General features: G+C 44.7%; 1 protein-coding gene across 1 annotated transcript in view; it reads right to left on the bottom strand.

Annotated features, from left to right (window-relative positions):
• Positions 1-6,868: 6,868 nt before the first annotated feature.
• LOC143283312 (glutamate receptor ionotropic, kainate 2-like) overlaps positions 6,869-20,000 on the bottom strand; it is a 609,057-nt gene continuing 595,925 nt past the window's right edge. The window contains exons 15-16 of the mRNA XM_076589503.1: positions 9,744-10,012; positions 6,869-7,370 (exon numbers count right to left, since the gene is read on the bottom strand). Of these exons, the coding sequence (XP_076445618.1) occupies positions 7,035-7,370; positions 9,744-10,012 (605 nt within the window). The 3' untranslated portion in view covers positions 6,869-7,034. The remainder of the gene's footprint in view (positions 7,371-9,743; positions 10,013-20,000) is intronic.

The following is a 20,000-nucleotide window of genomic DNA, read 5'->3' as shown; positions in this document are numbered from 1 at the left end:
AGTTACTGGAATTTTTCTCACTAAACCGAAAACGAACCAACAATATCCCCCCTCTTACCGGCACCTACGAACGTACAAACAGAAACACAGTGCTATAAGATCGTGAATCTCCCAGGATCATGCAGGCTGTCAACTGAACGAGAATTATGTGTGAAGCTTTTGGGTCTTCGTGTTCAATGTCGGTCACTGATTGAAGCTTTGGGTATAGACAAAGTTCGATTTGTCACAGTGCTATTGATAGTTTCGTTTTGTTTCTTTTTATTTTTTTTTTGTTTTGTTTATCTTGGTTTATGTTTAGTGAAGACACGCTAAACAAGGAAATACGATATGTTAATTGCTCACATAGCCTGCAAGCTGATACGCCTGATGACCGACTGTACTGCTGTCTTATCTCTCTGTACCCCTCTGTCTCTCTCTTCGTCTTTCTTGCTTTTGTTCCCTCTCTCTCTCTCTCTCTCTGGTTCACACACAAAGCAGATACACTCATATCTATACGGAAGATGATACCTGTCTCCAAATTACAAAACACACACACACACACACACCCACCAGTATAAGCATTTGAACATCAACGTTACACATCAGAAACAACAGATGTACCATCCACAAAAGTATGCGATGATTGTTTGGCAACGAAAACAGCACACAAACACACAAAACATCTATTTCGCCAGTTGAACAAAATTCAGGTAGTTGTGTCTTTCTTTAATTGTCAGATTGAAGATAGTGGATACTGAAGTATGAGAATCATCTGAGTGATAATAGGTGTGAATGAAAATGTTTTGATTGTTTTCTAATAAAATTCATGAATGGTTAGTCTTGGATCAAACCTTTTTTTGTTTTGTTTTTGTTTTTTGTTTTTGTTTTTACATCCACTACTTTTCTATATGTTTATATACATGTGCTGTAAATTACATTATGAGAAGTATGGTAAATAATGGACCTATATGATGTGTGTTCGTTGGTAAGTTTGGTAAAGTACACTTGAAAAAAAAAAATCAATATTATTGACAAGGTTTCGAAACGTCGGAGTTAGAAATGTGTGACGCATTTTGACAGCTTGACTATTGATTACGTTAATCTGGAACTGTTTCGTTTTAGTAATTATTTGAAGACAGTTCACACCAGAAATGTTTGATTTTTGTTAATGTGATGACAGGGGTTTAGACCATAATTGTGACGGTGACCTGAGTATGGAACATTTGTACATATGGAAACAGTCAAATTTTATAACTGTTTTTTCAGATATTCAACGCAACAAAAGTTGAGTTCTTGCTAACTGGGATTACGAAAATGCCTGGCAACGCAACGCTTTCTGCCTTCAGAAAAAAAGAAAGAAAGAAAGAAAATGAACTCACGCATTCACAGTTCGCAGCATCCAGCGTATCACTAGATACCGTCAAAAATGGTGATATCACTTCACGCGATGAAAGGACATACAATTATGAGATTTGACGACGGTAAATTTAGAGCAGACACCGTATGGAACAATAATTATTAATGCTCATTGGTGATTTACAGGGGAACATTGGCGGAGACCAAAACAGACAAACGAACAAACAAAAATAGTGACGAATATTGAAAAAGCACCCATCAACATTTTCGTTGGGAGGAAAATATGAGGCGAGTTTTGGTGGTAGTGAGGACTATAGTGTGAAACGGGTAATATTCTTCGTCATTTAACTCACTCAGTACGGCCAGTCCTCTCTTCTCCTCTACACAGACCCCTCGTTCAGTGGGTGTCTGAATGACCCAACCTTTAGCTTCCGTCGTCAGAATTGTGGCATTCTTTGTCAACATTCACCTCTTCAGTATAAGAGCCTTCTGCTTGCAATATTTTGATGATGGTAACTGGGGTGAAACGCTGTTAACGTCGTCTCTTTCGCCGTTCGTATGGAGAGAGTTAAAAGATGTTTTTATGTTGAATCCGTTATTTGTTTTTAAATATAGAAACACAGAATAAGGGAGTCTAAAGATAGTGTTGACACGGTAGAGAGTTGGTGGAGTGGGAGTAAAAACTTGATATGGAGATGGTGTTGTTTACAAACAAAAAATCTGAAGATTGGGTTATTGAAATGGAGAGGATGTTAAGGGTTAGGGGGTGGGGGGTGGTGGTGCTGGTGGTAAACAGGGGTTCTGAAAGATGGGGTTGTTTTTGTTGTCATGTGCTGACTTCCCGTTGCCCGGGTTATTATTTTGTCCCTGTGATCATCCCACATGCTGACGACGCCTTCCTGGCACTTGGGTTTCCCCCGGTTATTGTGGGCAACGTTGCAAGCGATGCTGGCTTTGTACTTCATGTAACAGATATCGGGTCGCAAAGACGTGTTTTTCCTGTCGTTCTAATTGCCACCGTTTTGTTACATTCGGTTTTTTTTTTCAATATTATTTTTCTTTTTTTTCTTTCTTTTTTATATTCCTTTTTTTTTCTTTCTCGAATCTTCCTTGTTGCTTTTTCATCCTCCATTCTCTCCCAATTGTGTCTCTGCATGAAAGCCTCACCGGTGACTCTTATTACAATGAATTGTTGTCTTTGTAATTTCATTCTCTTTCTTTCCTCATAGTTCTTTCTGAGCAGTTCGTTTTCCTTTCTTTCTTTCTTTTCTCTTTGCTTTCTTTACTTATTTTCTTGCTTTCTTTATACCATCGGTTTTTTGGGGTTTTTTTTGCTTTCGGAAAAAAATGCTCTGTGGCTCTGACAGACATGTTTCCTCTATTTCGTCTCCATCCATGTGTCCGTTCTTTCTTTTCGACAGCCTTTCTTTCCCCATAATTATGAATAAACAAGTTCCTGAAATGTTACAACTAAAAGAAGAGTCTGGGTTATGTACGACAGGTACGAAAGTGTTTGAAAAGTTTGTTGTTGTTTTTTTGGGTTTTTTTTTTCACGAGCTTTCATTATTGATATATGTATATAGGTTCGAAAGAAGTTAGTCGGCAAACATGGGGAGTGGGAGAGACAGAGAGAGAGAGAGAAAGAGAGAGAGGGGGGGGGGGGGTTAGAGAGAAAGAGAGAGAGAGAGATAGTCAACAACTGGTGAATGGGCGGGAGAGAGAGAGAGATGTTTGGTCTTGTTAAAAAGAATGTCTCGACCATCGGTCACTCAACAAGTTCGGAAGAAAAGTAGAGAGAGAGAGAGAGAGAGAGAGAGAGAGAGAGAGAGAGAGAGAGAGAGAGAGTAGGGGTTGTTGATTGGCGTTGGTGAGAGAGAGAGAGAGAGAGAGAGAGAGAGAGATGTTTGGTCTTGTTAAAAAGAATGTCTCAACCATCGGTCACACAACATGTTCGGAAGAAAAGTAGAGAGAGAGAGGGGGAGAGACAGACAGACAGACAGACAGACAGAGAGAGAGAGAGAGAGATGTTTGGTCTCGTTAAAAGGAAAAAAAAAAAACAACAACGTCTCGACCATCGGTGACACAAAATGTTCTGAAGTGTCGTTCCACTGGCAGCTGACCTTTACAGCAAGTGCTGTTTTCCTTCCCCACAGGACTGAGGAGTGTGGGGGAGGGTTGTGTGTGATGGAGGGGGTGGGGGTGGGTGGGAGAGAAAGACAGGGAAGGGGGAAGAGTGGGAGGAGACTGGGGGTGGGGGTGGGGGTTTGGGAGGGGAGGTGGGGTTAGTGCTCTTTGGCATCTTCTGAACTGATCGCAGTACGAAGTTAGTTCGATTCCGGGGTTCTGAAAATGTTTATACCATCTGTGCTACAGTGCTAATAAATGAATAAATAGATAAATAAATCATAGATTATAATGTATAGATAATCAATAGAAATTATTTATTGATTATCAATAATGAATAAATAAATAAATAAATAATAACAACAACAACAATAATATTGATAGTAGTAGTAGTAGTAGTAATGATAAATAATTAGATGAATAAATACTAAATCAAAAGGAAAAAATAAAAGGCAGATACAGAACCCTGGAGAGAAATTTGACGTCTTGACACCTTTGAATTAACAAGAAACTGTTGGCTCGTTTACGTCGTATCAGGCTTCCATAGTCCGGATTAAGGTAGGTACAGTGAGCGTGATTACACGAGTCAGCCGCTGACATGGCTCAAGACCTGACCCAGGCAGAGCAATGGGGTTTGTGCGTAACTTAGGTCAGGCAATTTGCTCCCCTCTCTCCCCAACATGTTTTTTTTTTTTTAATCAGACATTGGATAGAGTATAATAAATCAGTCCGGACGCTTTGGTACCTCCTTGGAACTGAAACAGAAACTCGAAGAATTTTCTTTCTGTTTGTCTGTCTGTCTCTGCTGTTAGCAGATGGTTTTGCTGTGAACCAAAAGCTTTAAAAGACCTTGCTTTGAAAGATGTTAAATGCATGGTAGTGTATTACTTTGGCAATACCCACGTTTTTCTCTCCCCCCCCTCCGCTCCCCACCTGCCCACCACCCACTTCCACCATCCACCTCCACCATCAACTCACTCTGTGTGATATGGGGGAGTAAACGTTCACGCTTTTGTTGTGAGCACAACTGATTCCGTCTTGAGTGGAAATATTGTGGATATATATATATATATATATATATATATATATATATATATATATATATATATATATATATATATATTGCTAATACTTTTTTTTTGTCACAACATATTTCTGTGTGTGAAATTTGGGCGGCGCCCCAACAAGGAGAGAGCTGGTCACCAAAATGCGCCATCCATTATTTTATATATATATTCATTTATTCATCTATTTATTTATTTATTTATTCATTTATTTGTTTGTTTGTTTATCGATCTATATATTCGCACGGGACTTTAACCTCATGGACGCTCGCTCGCTTCCGGTTCCAAGTCGAGCGCATCACCACAAGGCCACCTTTCCATCCACCAACTGTTCACGCGCCAATGCAGGGGGGGCGGGGGGTGGGGTGGGGGGTGAATCAGTGGGTGGGGGCTGGAGTGGAGGGGGCGAGGGGGATTGTTCCACCTTCTTTTCCTCTACTTGATAGCGTGTTATCAGGCTTGCAGTTTGCGAATAGGTTCTTATATATCTTCATGTCGATTCGGTTTGCGTGAGTCATAGCTGTAAATGCCTTTTGCGGTGTTGCTGTTATTTACTTATTCATCTATTTAGTTATTTAATTATCTAGTTATTTAGTTATCTACTTTATCCTGCGAATGCCACTGTTCTTATTCTTATTGACGGTGATAACAGGGAATCTTAAAGCAACAGCAGCAGCAGAATCGATCGTATCTATGGTACAAGTATCAGTAGCTCAAGGAGGCGAATCTGCGTTCGGACAAGTCCATACACGCTACACCACATCTGCAAAACAGATGCCTGACCAGCAGCGTAACAACCCACTCCCCTTAGTCAGGCCTTGAGGGAAACAAAAAAGCTGATCTTTATTTATGGTACAAGTAAATGGGAGTAATGGTGATGGTAGTCGCTGGGGCAGGAATCGCTCTTGAACAGACGGTACTATGGATTATTCATCCCCGTTGTCTGTGGAAAGCTGACTTGCAACAAAGCGAATCACTTAAGATTCTTCCAGTCATAGAGGATTCTGACACAGACTGATCCCAAATCGTGTGGACTCTGACAGAAAAAAAGAGCCCACCCGTAATTTGAACCCATCGTTGGGCAGTAACGACGATGATGACGACGATGACATGAACATCCTTATCAAAAACTACTACAACAATAACACCACCACCAACAACAACAACAACAATAGTAATAACAATAGTGATAATAAGAGTAATAATAGTAAAACCACTAATGGTAATGATAACGGCGATGGTCATCGTAATGGTAATGGTGTTTGTGGTGAAGAAATACATCGTAGTAGCGGTAACATTTATCATCATCATCATCATCATCATCACCATTATCATCATCAAAATCCTGTCCATCATCATCATGATACAAGTAACAGTTCTTTCATAGGTGTTTGAGGACTATACCTCTCCGTAGCAAAGAAATGATCAGCACGTCATCAAGAAAACACACTCAGTCCTGTTTCCACCAGGGTGAAGAAAACAATATAAATCGAAATTAAAAAAAAAAAAAAAGGGTACACGAAGAAAATTGTTCTTTCTCCTACACAGCCACGCTCTCTCTCTCTCTCTCTCTCTCTCTCTCTCTCTCTCTCTCTCACACACACACACACACACACACACACACTACACAACAACTTTTTTTGGCCCTTAATTAAGGGGTTGGTTTTTTTATGCGGGGTTGGGTTGGGTGGAAATGGTTCTAGTGGGGGGGGGGGGGGGGGGGGGGCAAAAGACGATCAGCACATCTGTAGTGGAGTTGAGTTCTGGAGAAACTTCGTTCTGGATGTGGACGGAGATAGGGACCGGCGCTTTGGCTTCGGCCGGCCGTTAGTGTCAAGTCAGTAACTGAGTCTCTCTAATAATAATTGTGCTGAGACCTGCCGCCGCTCTCTCTCTTTCTGGAGACCCCAGGTCGAACGAACTGACCACGCAGAGTTAACAAACAACATGCTCAGCGAAGAGCATGCGCAATTCGCAAAAGACGCGTCCATTCTCGCACGCACGCACGCGCGTAGAAGTAAGATGAGGACGCGCAAAGTCATGGACACAAACACATCACACCGGCGCTCTTGTTTTCGGGGTTTTTGTGTGTGTTTTTTTTCCAAGCTGAAGACATGCGCACGCACTGACACGAAGAAATCCCGCACCCAGAGGCACTCGAGCACGTGGAGTTCGGACGTATACCCGTACACGCGCAGGCACGCACACAGATACACACAAACAGCGACCCCCCTCCGTCCCCAACCCCCCCCCCCCAACCCCTACCCCATCCCAAATACCCCTGATTTTCACGCTGTCCCGGTCCAGGATTTGCATTTCTTTGTGCTTGCCGTTGAAAGCGCCCGTGGTGATGATTATGCCTTGGAAAACAGAACTGACGACGGTCCCACCACACTTGTATCATACAAAAACTGATGTCTCAAAAAAAAAAAAAAAAAAAATCAAATCACCACCACCTGATACCACCACCACCGCCGCCGCCGCCACACTTCCCCGATCGCTTCCATGTCATCACACCTCGCCGTCACTGTATTCCACGTGCAAGTACTCCCCGGCGAAGTGTCGGGGTCGGGCGGCGGCGGCGGCAGCGAACTCGCTGCTGCCCTCGAAACGTCTGCTGCTGGTGGCGCCCGAGGTGCCGGGAGATCGCCGCACCTCGCGCAGCTGTATAGAGCCGTTGGCCGGGTCGCCGCCGGTGAGGGGCACCTCGGCGCCCCGGTGGGAAGGGTCGTCGCAGTCGCGGCTCTGGCAGACGGAGCAGGGGCTCCTGGGGCGGGTCTTCTTGGAGGAGCCCATGCAGCGGACGGCGAAGCGCATCTCCTGGGCCATCTCGCTGCATAGGGAGGTCTGCAAAAAATCAGTTTTCAGTGTCAGTGTTAGTTTCTCGAGGAGATGGTCGAGACTGCGGTTCGGACAAAACCATAATACGCTGAAGCCACATCTGCGAAAGCAGATTACCCCTGACCTGCAGCGTATCCCAACGCGTTTAGTCAGGCCTTAAGGGGGAGAATGAATAAGATAGAATAAAATGGGGGAAAAATGGTAACTGAGTAAAGGGATGAATGAAAGAATGAATGAAGTATAGATTAAAAAGAAAACGAATACAAAATGAATAAATGAAATCAGATAAATATCAGAGACAGGGACAGAGAGAGGGTAATACACTGTATAGTTATTTTAGAGACCAGGAAAATTCATGACTTTCTTTTGCTTTCGAGCTATACAATTAACTACATTGATTTTAGATTGTATTTCGAAACACATATCTAACTGTGTGCAAAGTAATGGGAACACTTAGCAGTATTGACTTACAGCTTATATATGTGTCTTATATAGGCGGAAAGAAACTTCCTGTTCTGACCGAAGAAACACAGTTAGAAAGATGGATTGACGCTATTGTCTTTCTCGTCGATCAAGGGCTAGAAATATAAGCCCGTTCTTTTGTGTTGTTATTGTTGTTGCTGAGAAGCTGGGGTTGAGTTGATGGCTAAACGCACAACAACGGCAACAGGAAACAAATACCTAAAAGGAAGCAGTAAAAACAAAAACAGCGACAACAAACAAACACACACACAAAAAATCTTCACATCATATGTCATGTCCTCGCGCACGAGCAGTGCGCTTTGAGCGTCATCTAAAACTCTCAGGTAGCCACAACAACATTAACTACTCGCAGATGACCACAACCACACTCCCACCACCACCAAGAAAAACCACCACCACCCACCACAAACGACAAGAAACTTCTTCCTCACCCTGTCCTCAACAGCGTTGGGCACGGAGCGTCATATAAACTTAGAGGGTGGTCACATCATCATCTTTATAATCTTCACCATCATCAACAACAACAGCAGCGACAGCCAACATGATTCTATTCGTAAAATATATGTTGGATTTATTTGACTGACCAAATATTCAAAGTTGAATGGACTGGCCAATGATCTTGTTAGAATTTCTCCTCTCCCCTCTGTTCCCCCTCCCCCACCACCTTACCCACCATTCTTCTAAATTTTCTTCTTCTTCTTCGTGTTTTTCTTCTGTTAGGCCAATTACTCTGGTGATAATAAATTTAATCTCGTGTTAATATTGATATTAGCATTATTTTACTATATTATGTACTGTTTGTTTATTTGTTTTATTTCATTATTTCATTACTTACTGTTTATGAATGTTATTTGATACAAGTCATAATATGGTTCATCAACCGTCATGATAGAATTGAAGTGCAACGTTGTGAGCACAGTATAAGCTTTAAGCTTGTTGATGCTTTTTGTCATTCATTGCACTGTAATCATGTGTTTTGTTGAATAATTAAAGATTATTTAAACCAACGACCTGGACCATTTCTCCTCGCTTACCCTGTCCTCAAGAACGTTGCGCCTGGAGCGTCATACAAATTGGTAGATGGCCACATCATCATCATCATCAGCAGCAGCAACAACAACAATAGCAACAACCAACGACCAAAAACATTTCTCCTCACTTACCTTGTTCTCAAGAGCGTTGCGTCTGAAGCGTCATGAATTCACAGATGACCACATCATCCTCAACATCGACATCACCAACAGCAGCAGCCACCAACAACTAAGAGCATTTCTCCTCACTCACCCTGTCGATGTCCTCACGAGTGTTGCGCCAGGAGCGTCATATAAAGTCGCAGATGGATACATCATCATCATCATCAGCAGCAGCAGCAGCAGCAACAACAACAGCAACAACCAACGACCTAGAACACCTCTCCTCACTCACCCACTCCTCACGGGCGTTCCGCTTGGAGCGCCAGACGAACTCGCAGATTGCCACACCCACAACATCATCATCATCATCACCATCAACAACAGTAACAACAACAACCAGAGGCCAATAACTTTTTTTTCCTTACTCGCCCAGTCATCACGGGCTGTTCCGCTTGGAACGTCAGACGAACTCGTAGATGGCTACATCCACATCATCATCATCACCATCAACAACAGTAACAACAACAACAACGACAACAACAACAACCTGGGGCCAAGAACTTTTTTTTCAGTACTCACCCTGTCCACACGGGCGTTGTGCTAGAAGAGCCAGACGAACTCGCAGAAGGCCACATCATCCACCACAACAACATCATGATGACCATCATCATCATCATCAACAACAAACAAAAGCAAAAACAACAGCAACAACAACAACAACAACAACCAACGACCAAGAAGAAGAACACCTCTCCTGACTCACCCTGTCCTCGCGGGCGTTGCGCTTGGAGCGCCAGACGAACTCACAGATGGCCACCAGGACTGCCAAGGCCAGGCCACCCATGAGCACCACGAAGATGCCTCCCACGTTCTCCACGCCCAAGGCGTTGGCCTTGGAGGAGCTCTTGGAGTCGTCGTCTCGCACGCAGGTCTCGCCCGTGTCCTTCCACCACTTCTTGTAGAGCAGCTGGATCTTGCCGTTCTCCTGTAGCTCCAAGATGGCCATGGACAGCTTGTCTCGGTACTGGGAGTCTGGGCGTGCAGGATGTGTGTGTGGGCGTGTTGTGGGGAGGGGGGGGAGGAGGGGGGTGGAAGTGGGCAAGGGTAGTGTGTGTGGAAATGGGTGTGTGGGTGTGTGTGTAGGTAGTTGGAAGAGGAGGTAAGGTGGTGGCGTGGTTTGGATTTTGAGGGTGGGGGCCGGGGGTGAATAGAAGGGAGGGAGAGAGAGAGAGAAGGGGAAAAAAAGACGATTATTGTAGTGTGGTACACAATACACAACACATAATATGATACATTTTGGAGTGTTCGCATCATTGTCTTTGGCATACCCTGTGAAACGAGAGCAGAATAGCAGGCCCACAACACAGTAGAAACGTGTGTGTGTGTGTGTGTGTGTGTGTGTGTGTGTGTGTGTATCTCTGTCTCTCTCTGACACAGACACACACGCACGCGCGTGCGCACACACACACACACGCGCGAACACCCTCCACCCCACAGTCCCTTAATTCCTTCCATTCCTTTTCCTAGCCCCCCCCCCCCCGCCCTCTCTCTCTCTCTCCGGGAGCATCACTGTGGAGCTCCCTTCCTATACTCATACAAACAACCAGTTCTCTTCCTATTTTCAAATCAAGTCTGCATAAATACCTTCACCCCTTCCAACAATAAATAAAATTGATTTACCGTAGGTAGTAACAAAGAGGCAATTACTCATGCCTCATTTAATGTACGAGTCGTATCAGTTATTGTTCTTCTTCTTTTTGCCTGGTCATTTTATGCATATGCATGCATCAATTTATTCATTTCGTTCTGTGATGATTGTGACAAATGTCCAAATATGTTGGTGATGGTGGTAGTCACTATAGTATGTTGCACTTGCCATTCGTAGATTTCAAAGACAGTAACAATACTGTAACTTTTACACACCCGGATGTTTGTGGTACTTGTATACTGGTGACATTCTCTCTCTCTCTCTCTCTCTCTCTCTCTCTCTCTCTCTCTCTCTCTCTCTCTCTCTCTCTCTCTCTCTCTCTCAGACTCACTTTCCTATCCATCTGTCAGTCTTAATGTGTGTGTGTGTGTGTGTGTGTGTGTGTGTGTGTGTGTGTGCGCGCGCGCGCGCGCGTAGGTGGGGGTGGGGGGTGGGGTGAGGGGATGTTTTCTTTATTATGTATGTCCTTCTGCAGGAACACATTTTCCCCTTATTTATGTGTGTACTATTCGTAATGGATGTAGATAAGCAAGGACAGATTGGAAGAATAGGCTATGCCTAGAATCTTAATCCTTTAATAAAAACGTTCTGAGTTATCTCTCTCTCACTCTGCCTCTCTCTCTCTCTCCCTCTCTGACTCTTTCCCTTTCTCTCTGTCCGTCTATGTGTGTGTGTGTGTGTGTGTGTGTGTGTGTGTGTGTTCTTGTGCGTGTTTGTGTCGTGTATGTTACACCGCACGTGCAAGAAAAAAAAGGATCGTTGAAGTGTGTGTGTGTGTGTGTGTGTGTGTGTGTCGGGGGATGGGGGGGGGGGAGGAGAGAGGCTGGAAATGAAATGGGTGCACGGGGAAATGGCAAGGTTTGACGACAAGCAGGGTTTGGCGAATGATTTCAAGCTCACTGAAATGCAAACAGCAACAGGAAAGCTGATGTGAAGCAGAAATTTCAACGATTTTTTTTTTTAAAAGCTCAATCAGTGGAAAGGGCAACACAGAAAGTTTTGGACAAATCAACGCGAAAGAAATGGCAGGCTGTGTGTGTGTGTGTGTGTGTGTGTGTGTGTGTGTGTGTGTTTCTCTTTCTGTTTGTCTGTCAGTCTCTATCTCTGTTTATCTCTGTCTGCGTGTCTGTCTGTTTCCCTCTCTCTCTTCCTCCCTCTCTCTCTCTCTCTTCATGAGCAATGCCAGAGGGGTCAGAAAGCAGGTATATGTGTGCGTGCATGTGTGTGCGCGCGCGCGCCTGCGTATTTGTGCCTGTGCTTGTGCGTGCAAAGATCAACACTTGTGACCTCTGGGGTAACACTTTTGCCACTGTTCACCTTTCAACCTCCATAGCCACCCTTCCACGCGGGGAGAATATTTAGTTAAGAAGTGTGAAGATTCATTTGAAATTTTTCACCCTTAAGACTGGCAACATTATCGAGGGAGAGATGATGTCATGGGAGGGGAGGGGTGGGGTGGGTGTGGGTGGTGGGTGCCCTTTCGGTACTCTTCCAGTTCGGATTTTCTTCCATGCGAAAATCTGAGATTGACGAGTTGAACTTGCAACCCGACAGTCAAGCGTGCAGCAGCATCCAATTCCGATTACTTTCAGTTTTGTGTGTGTGAGAGAGAGATATCCACCAACCTCAGCCTCCTTGCTGGAAGGACACAGGTACCTGTGTCGGGATTTCTCTCTCTCCCACCCCCCTCTGTGTGTGTGTGTGTGTGTGTGCGTGCGTGCGTGCGTGCATGGATTTCTTCGTTTTTCTTTCCCGCTGTTTTTCAACGAGTGCGTGCCACTGTCGAAATCAATGGCAAGGTCGATTGACTTATCACAGTCTGATGTGTCCTGTAGTTTTATTACGTTTTGATTTATTAAATTTTAAACAAAAAAAAAAAGTATGTTGAAGTAGCAGATATCGCAGCAGTAGAAGTTAAAAAAACCAAACAACAGCCGAAGCACAGGGGGTACCAGCAGCAGTGCAGTGGTGGCCGAGAGAGAAAGGGAGTCCACCAGAGGGAGGAGAACCCTAGGTTCGAGTCTACTGTGGAGAATTTCTCTTCTTCTGCACCGTCACTTTGTGGGACAGAGTTGGGAAAGTGGAGCAGGGTAGAGCAGTCTTTCGCTGTCACGATCAGATGTGCATATCTGTTATGCATGTGGGTGTATGTGTGAATGTGTGTCTTCATGTTTTACATTTATTTGCTTATTTATCATCATTGTTGTCTTATTTATGTATCTATCTATCTATTTATTTATTATTATTACTACTACCCCTTTTTATATATTATAATTATTATTTATTTATTTATTTACTTATTTATGTACGCTTATCTATTATTTATTCACCTTTTTTTTTCTCAAGGCCTGACTAAGCGCGTTAGGTTACGCTGCTGGTCAGGCATCTGCTTGGCAGATGTGGTGTAGCGTATATGGATTTGTCCGAACGCAGTGACGCCTCCTTGAACTACTGAAACTGAAACTGTCACGATCAACTGTATATCTGTATATTTTGGGGTGGCTAGAGAACATTTCGCTCTGAAATGAATAAAAATGAAAATTGGGGGGGGGGGGGGGGGGGGGGGGGGGAACATCCAGAAATAAGTACATAATTACTTCTTTTTTTTAATGGAAATTTGAAAAAAAGAGGATGTAAGATGAAGATGAAAGATGGACCAGGATTTTGACTGGAGAGCGGATGGCAAGCGTCTGTATGTTTTATCCTTTGCCGGAAACTCCCGCGCTTTATTTGAACAGCCAGTGACTCACGGCGACGTGCTATATAGCCCCTATCAAATTTCCAGGTAATTTATCTTTCAAGAAACACGAAAAGACAATGAAGAAGATAGGGAAGAAAAAAAAAAGAAAGAAAAGAAAGGCGGAGTAAAAGAAAGACTGAAAGAATACAGACATAATTATGCAGACTCGCAGAGTGGATGAAGGAAGGACAATAGAACTAGGACAGTAATCCCGTTCAGTACCTCGTGCCTGGTGGTGTGCCCATCGAGATCGATGATGACCATCGTTGTCATCCAGCTGGGGGATGGGGGGAGGGTGGTGGTGGGGTGGGGTGGAGGATGCTCATGAATCTATCTGTGAATGCGCAGATGGCTGAATAGTCCAAACTGCGCACGAAATGTTCGCTGACAGTTGGGGCAGACAAAGACAGGCATATCATTGTCAGGGAGCTTGTTTGCCCGTGACTATCTGGCCTGCCTCTTCTGAACAGCTGCAGCAGTCCTGTTGGCCTCGCACAACTTGGCGCCTTTGTGCACAGCAGCACGCCATTTGTCACGGTCCACTGCAGATTCCTCCCAGGAGTCAGGGTTGATATCAAACGCTTTCAGAGTATCTCTGAAGCGCTTCTTCTGACCTCCGTGTGATCTCTTCCCTTGTTGCAGCTCGCCATAGAAGAGCCTTTTGGGCAGCCGATGGTCTGGCATGCGCGCCACGTGTCCAGCCCAGCGAAGCTGGGACTGCATCAGGATGGTGAAGATGCTGGGAAGGGTGGCTTTTGCGAGCACCTCTGTGTCTGGGGTCCTGTCTTGCCACTTGATGTTCAGTAGCTTCCTGAGGCATGTTGTGTGGAAGTGGTTCAGCTTCTTGGCATGTCGTTGGTACACTGTCCAAGTTTCGCAGGCATACAGTAGTGTGGGGAGAACTACTGCTCTGTAGACCTTTAGCTTGGTCTCAAGACTAATGCCTCTTCTGTTCCAGACATTTGCACTGAGTCTGCCAAAAGTTGCGCTTGCTCTTGCAATCCTGACGTTCACTTCATCGTCGATGGTCGCATTTCGTGACAGTGTGCTGCCAAGGTATGTGAACCGCTCCACCGCACTGAGTCTCTGACCGTTGACTGTGATGTTGGGCTCAACGTAGGGTTTCCCTTGGGCTGGCTGATGGAGAACTTCAGTTTTCCTCGTGCTGATGGTAAGGCCGAAGTTCCTGCTGGCAGTGGCAAACTTGTCGACGCTGAGTTGCATGTCAGATTCAGATCCAGCGTTGAGGGCACAATCAACAGCAAACAAAAAGTCTCTGATAATGTCTGTCATGACCTTCGTTTCTGCTTGAAGCCTTCTGAGGTTAAACAACTTACCATCCGTTCGGTACTTTAGGCCGATTCCAACATCGCCATCTCTGAAGGCATCAGTAAGCATTGCAGAGAACATGAGGCTGAACAGCGTTGGAGCCAGGACGCAGCCTTGCTTGACACCATTTGTGACAGCAAAAGGAGCAGATGTTTCGCCATTGTCCTGGACTCGAGCCTGCATGCCTTCATGGAATTGGCTGACCAAGGAAATAAATTTCCGAGGGCATCCGTACTTGGCCATGATCTTCAACAGTCCCTCTCTACTCACGGTGTCGAAGGCCTTAGTGAGGTCGACATAGGTGGAGAACAGATCAGCATTTTGCTCCTGACATTTCTCTTGCCATTAGCGACAGGACTTAAATGCTTTACAACTGTTGAATAAAATTAGAAATAAGACAGCCAACCCTTCAACAAAACAAAGACAGCCAACCCTTCAACAAAACAAACAATAATATATACATTTGCTAGTATTGGTATCATGTATAGCTATGTTAACGTTCAGTTTTTTTGTAGTCTCAATCTTCTGGCGATATATAAACGTGATGGTCAATGTTAGAGGCTGTCTTCAGTTCAATGTGCATAGGTGTGACTCCACTTGTGCCTCACATTCTTTTCCGAGTTTTTTGTTTGTTTTTGTTGTTTTTTACCCGGCTGTACGGCATCGATATTTACAGGTGCTTTTTATTGTTGTTTTGTTTTGGGGTTTTTTCCTAGCCTGTGATCGGCCGAGATACCCCCCCCCCCCCCACGCCCCCCACCCTCCGCCCCCTTCTCTCTCCGTCCGACCATCTGTCCTCCGTGCATGACGTAGGCCTATGAATAGTTTGATTACCATTTGAGCTGGCAAGAGGACTGGAGATAACGCGTTTGGCACATTTCACCACTTTCCCCTCCGGGAAATTTCTCTTCGTGAACTGCAGAACATAAGCGGACGCTTCAAAACCACAGTGAGCGAGCGGGGAGACGCATAAAAATAGTCGTTAAAGATGGTAAGATGATGCATTGCTCATGCACCAACGTCTGTTCACTTTGGTATAAGATCGTGTGTGTGTGTGTGTGTGCGTGTGTGTGTGTGTGTGTGTGTGTGTGTGTGTGAAAAAGACACGAAGCGGACACTTGCTGTATGAATATTCTGCTTTGTGAGAAGGGAGGAGGGTTTTGGGGGAGTGAGAAAGAGTTGGGATGCTGGAAAGACAGAGGGAAATAGGGAGAAGGAAGGGTAGTATCCTGTAAGAGAGGTAGGGGTCCGGAGGTGGTGGTGGTGTGGGGGGGTGGTGGTGGTGGTGGTGGCGTATTACCCGCAAACGTTTGATATTACCTTGTGTCGTGGATGGCACAGCAGAAATCTGAGAAATTATTATTGTTATTGTTATCATTATTGTAGTAGTAGTAGGAGGAGGAGTAATAGTAGTCGTCTTCAGGTATCAAACTGAAGGGAGAGAACACGAAAGGTGCAACATGAAAACTGTTCCGCATTAAGATACATGAAACATTCATCTCTCTCTCTCTCTCTCTCTCTCTCTCTCTCTCTCTCTCTCTATCACACACACACTCTGTCTCTGTCTCTTCCTCACGCTTCTGACGATGCTTTCTCTCTCAAATACATCACGCTTCAGGTAATTCTTTTAAAATGACATTTTTATTTCCACTTTTAACTTTCTTTATCGAATATTCTCTCTGTGTATCTCTTCTCCATTCCAGTATGGATTTACATGAAAGAGCACAGAAAAGCTCAAACTTGTAAATCATTTTAAAAATTTTTATTTTAATTTTTTTTCCCATTATTTTCACAATTTTGAATATTGAACGCTGCTTTTTTTTTCTTTTTTTTTTTTTGTCGTCTCGTTCCTTTTTATTAAAACGTTGACACCAAGGGGAAGAACTGTCGGCACATGGAGCGCAGCGAGAAAGAACGAAACTGAAAAGCGAGTGGCGTTCCTTGGGCAAGTACGATGATATCAGGAGAGAGACAGAGAGACAGGAGGTGGGGGAGGGGGGGGGCGGATGGGTGAGTGAGGAGTGAGAGAGAGGGGGTAAGAGTTACAGAGAATGATATGTGTATATGTGTGTGTGTGTGTGTGTGTGTGTGTGTGTGTGTATGTGTGTGTGTGTGTGAGGAGAGAGAGAGAGAGAGAGAGAGAGAGAGGGGAGTGTTGGTTATATATGAGAGAGATGAAATGAAGATAGCGAGTGGCGAAAAGAGAAAAGAGAGATATAATGGGAGAGGAGAAAGAGAGAGGGAGACAGAGAGAGATGGGGATGAGAAAGAAAAGAGGGGAGGAGGGCCATGAAAGATAAAGTGAGGGGGGATGAGAGAGAGGGTATATGAGAGAGGGGGAGAGATGAGATAGGGGAGAGATGAGAGAGGCGGATGGTGGGAGAAGAGAAAGAGGGGGGAAGAAGAGAGGTTGGAAAAGAGAGAGGGGGGGGGTGAGAGAGGGGAAGAGATGAGAGAGGGGTAGGGTGGGAGAAGAGAGAGGGGGGGAGAAGAGAGGTTGGAGAAGAGAGAGAGAGAGAATGGGAGAGGGGGAGAGATGAGAGAGGGGGAGGGTGGGAGATGAGAGAGGGGGGGAGAAGAGAGGTTGGAGAAGAGAGAGAGAGAGGGGGGAGGTGAGAGATGGGGAGAGATGAGAGAGGGGGGGAGAAGAGAGGTTGGAGAAGAGAGAGAATGAGAGAGGGGGAGAGATGAGAGAGGGGGAGGGTGGGAGAAAAGAGAGAGGGGGGAAGAAGAGAGGTTAGAGGAGAGAGAGAGAGAGAGAGAGAGAGAGAGAGAGAGAGGAAATGACAGTGAAAGGTATAAGCAGCAGAGCTTCAGAAAAAAAAAAAGTTATGAGTATTACTCAGTAACGGCAGGCGAGGATGAACACTGACAGAAGTGAGTAGAGATTCAGAAAGTTGGTGGGAGAAGATGATCCCAAATGAGAAGGAGAGATTAAAAAAAGAGAGAGAGGATGGTGTGTAGGGGTGGGGTGAGACGTGGAAGAGAGGTTGGGAAAAAGACAGTGAGTCGGGTTTACGGGGGTGGGGAACTGGAGGTGGGGGTGAGCGGGTGGGGGGAGGTGGGGGGGTGGGGGGTGGGGGGGCGGCGGACGGGGGTGTGTGCGGTTAAAGGGAAGGACATGAGCAGATTGGCTGCTCCCTCACGCCCATCCCCACTCTCCTCTTCCCCGTCGTCACCCACCCACCCCACACCACACAACCCCCCCCCCTCCCATCCCCCACCAAAGCTCCTACCCCACCCCAGCCCCACCATAGCTCCTGCCCCACCCGCCCCAGACACAAGTGTTCTTGCCGAACAAATTAGTTTACGAGGCTCATGCTGTGTGTGTGTGTGTGTGTGTGTGTGTGTGTGTGTGTGTGTATGTACAGTCTGCAAGGCATTTTGGCCAACCAAAGTGTGTGTGTGTGTGTGTGTGTGTGTGTGTGTGTGTGTGTGTGTGTGTGTGTGTTGGGGCTTCTAGCTGCTGACCTCCTAAATCAGCTCCCCTACCCCTCCTCCCGCCCACTATTGATCCCGAGGCCTCCGGTTAAGATTGAGACGGTTTGTTTGGGGATCACTTTGTGGGAGAGAAAAAAAAAGTTTGGTTTTGTGTTTCTCTCTCTCTCTCTCTCTCTCTCTCTGTGCGTCTCCGTGTGTGTGTGTGTGTGTGTGTGTGTGTGTGTGTGTGTGTTTGTTGTATCTGTTTACGTATCTGTTTATTTGTCCGTGTATGTGTATGTGTGTGGAGAGGGGTTGGTGGGGGTGGGGGGGTGGGGGCTTGTGCATGTGTGTTTCTCTCGAAGAATTGGGGCTAGCAGGAAGACGATGATAATTTACATTTCCGCTGAACGTTTTGAAAATGGGAAGAGAAATGGGTGGGGGGGAGGGCGGGGGGCGGGGGGAGTTCGAAATAACCTTTTTTCTCTCTCTCTTTCTTTTCTTTTCTTTTGGTTATTTCTCTCTCTCTCTCTCTCTCTCTCTCTCTCTCTCTCTCTCTCTCTCTCTCTCTCTCTCTCTCTCTCTCTCTCTCTCTCTCACTGAAAACTGGTTTTCAGTGTGAGCAATATTTCGAATATGTGAATAAAAAGTGTTTTAGGGACTGTTTAGTAAAATTACGGCTTGGTTTGCTCCCAATAAATGGATCATTTTTTTAGAAGAACATTCAAATGTAATTCAAATTACGCATGTAAACGTTGTAATGTAATCGAAGATGAAAACCATTTTATAAACAATTGTGTCCTTTACAATGTCCTGCGGCAAAAACATCTGAACTCTGAAGGTCAATCGTATGTTCACTTGATGAAGAATGGTTCTGTTTACAGTATTCGTAAACTATGCATTTATATATTTAATGCCCTGAAGATACGACAGGAATTCTGTGACAACAATGATGAAAGTTAGAATTAATTTACTATGCACGAGAAGCACTTTTGTTCTACAGGTTAAGTTAGTACGTATTTTACATTTTGTTGTGGCTGAGTGATCACCATATTGTGTATTTTTGACCTCTTTCTAGGGGCCGGAGGCCTGGAGATTAAAGTTCTCTCTCTCTCTCTCTCTCTCTCTCTCTCTGTGTGTGTGTGTGTGTGTGTGTGTGTGTGTGTGTGTGTCTTTCTCTCGTTCTCTCTCTCCCTCTCTTTCATTTAAGAGAGACACTTATATCCTAGTTTTATTGGAGCTTGTTATGGAATATGCTGCACTGTTCGCATTAACAATTACAATGACACATACAAAACAAAATTTTGTTGTTGCCCCCTGTTCATATGGGGCTATGGCCTTGACTGAATAAACCATCTCTCTCTCTCTCTCTCTCTCTCTCTCTCTCTCTCTCACACACACACACACACACTCTCTCTCTCTCTCACTCACTCCCATTTTCTTTTTGTCTGTCATTATACTTTCCCTGCCTAAATTCCGCTACCCCCAACCCACACACCCCAACCCACACATCCAAACTCATTCACACACTTCTGACGTCTACAAGCAAGCAAGGAAAGTTAGTTGTTGTTGTTGTTTTTTTAAAGAAAAGAAAGAAAAAAAAAGAGACGAAAAGTGATAGAGACAGCCAGCCAGACAGTCAGCCAGCCAGTCAGATACATCGACATTTATTCAATTTACTTTATAATCTTATTATAAAGAAAACAGGGAAAAGAAAAAAAAAAAAAAAAAAAAAAAAAACGAGATCGGATACTATCAACACTTTTGTCATTTAGCTATCATCAGACAGCGTGCCGTCAAGAAACTTTTAACTTTTGCGTCGT

This window comes from Babylonia areolata, chromosome 6, assembly GCF_041734735.1.
Source record: "Babylonia areolata isolate BAREFJ2019XMU chromosome 6, ASM4173473v1, whole genome shotgun sequence".
NCBI lineage: Eukaryota > Metazoa > Mollusca > Gastropoda > Neogastropoda > Buccinidae > Babylonia > Babylonia areolata.
This window is presented reverse-complemented; position numbering and strand designations above follow the sequence as displayed.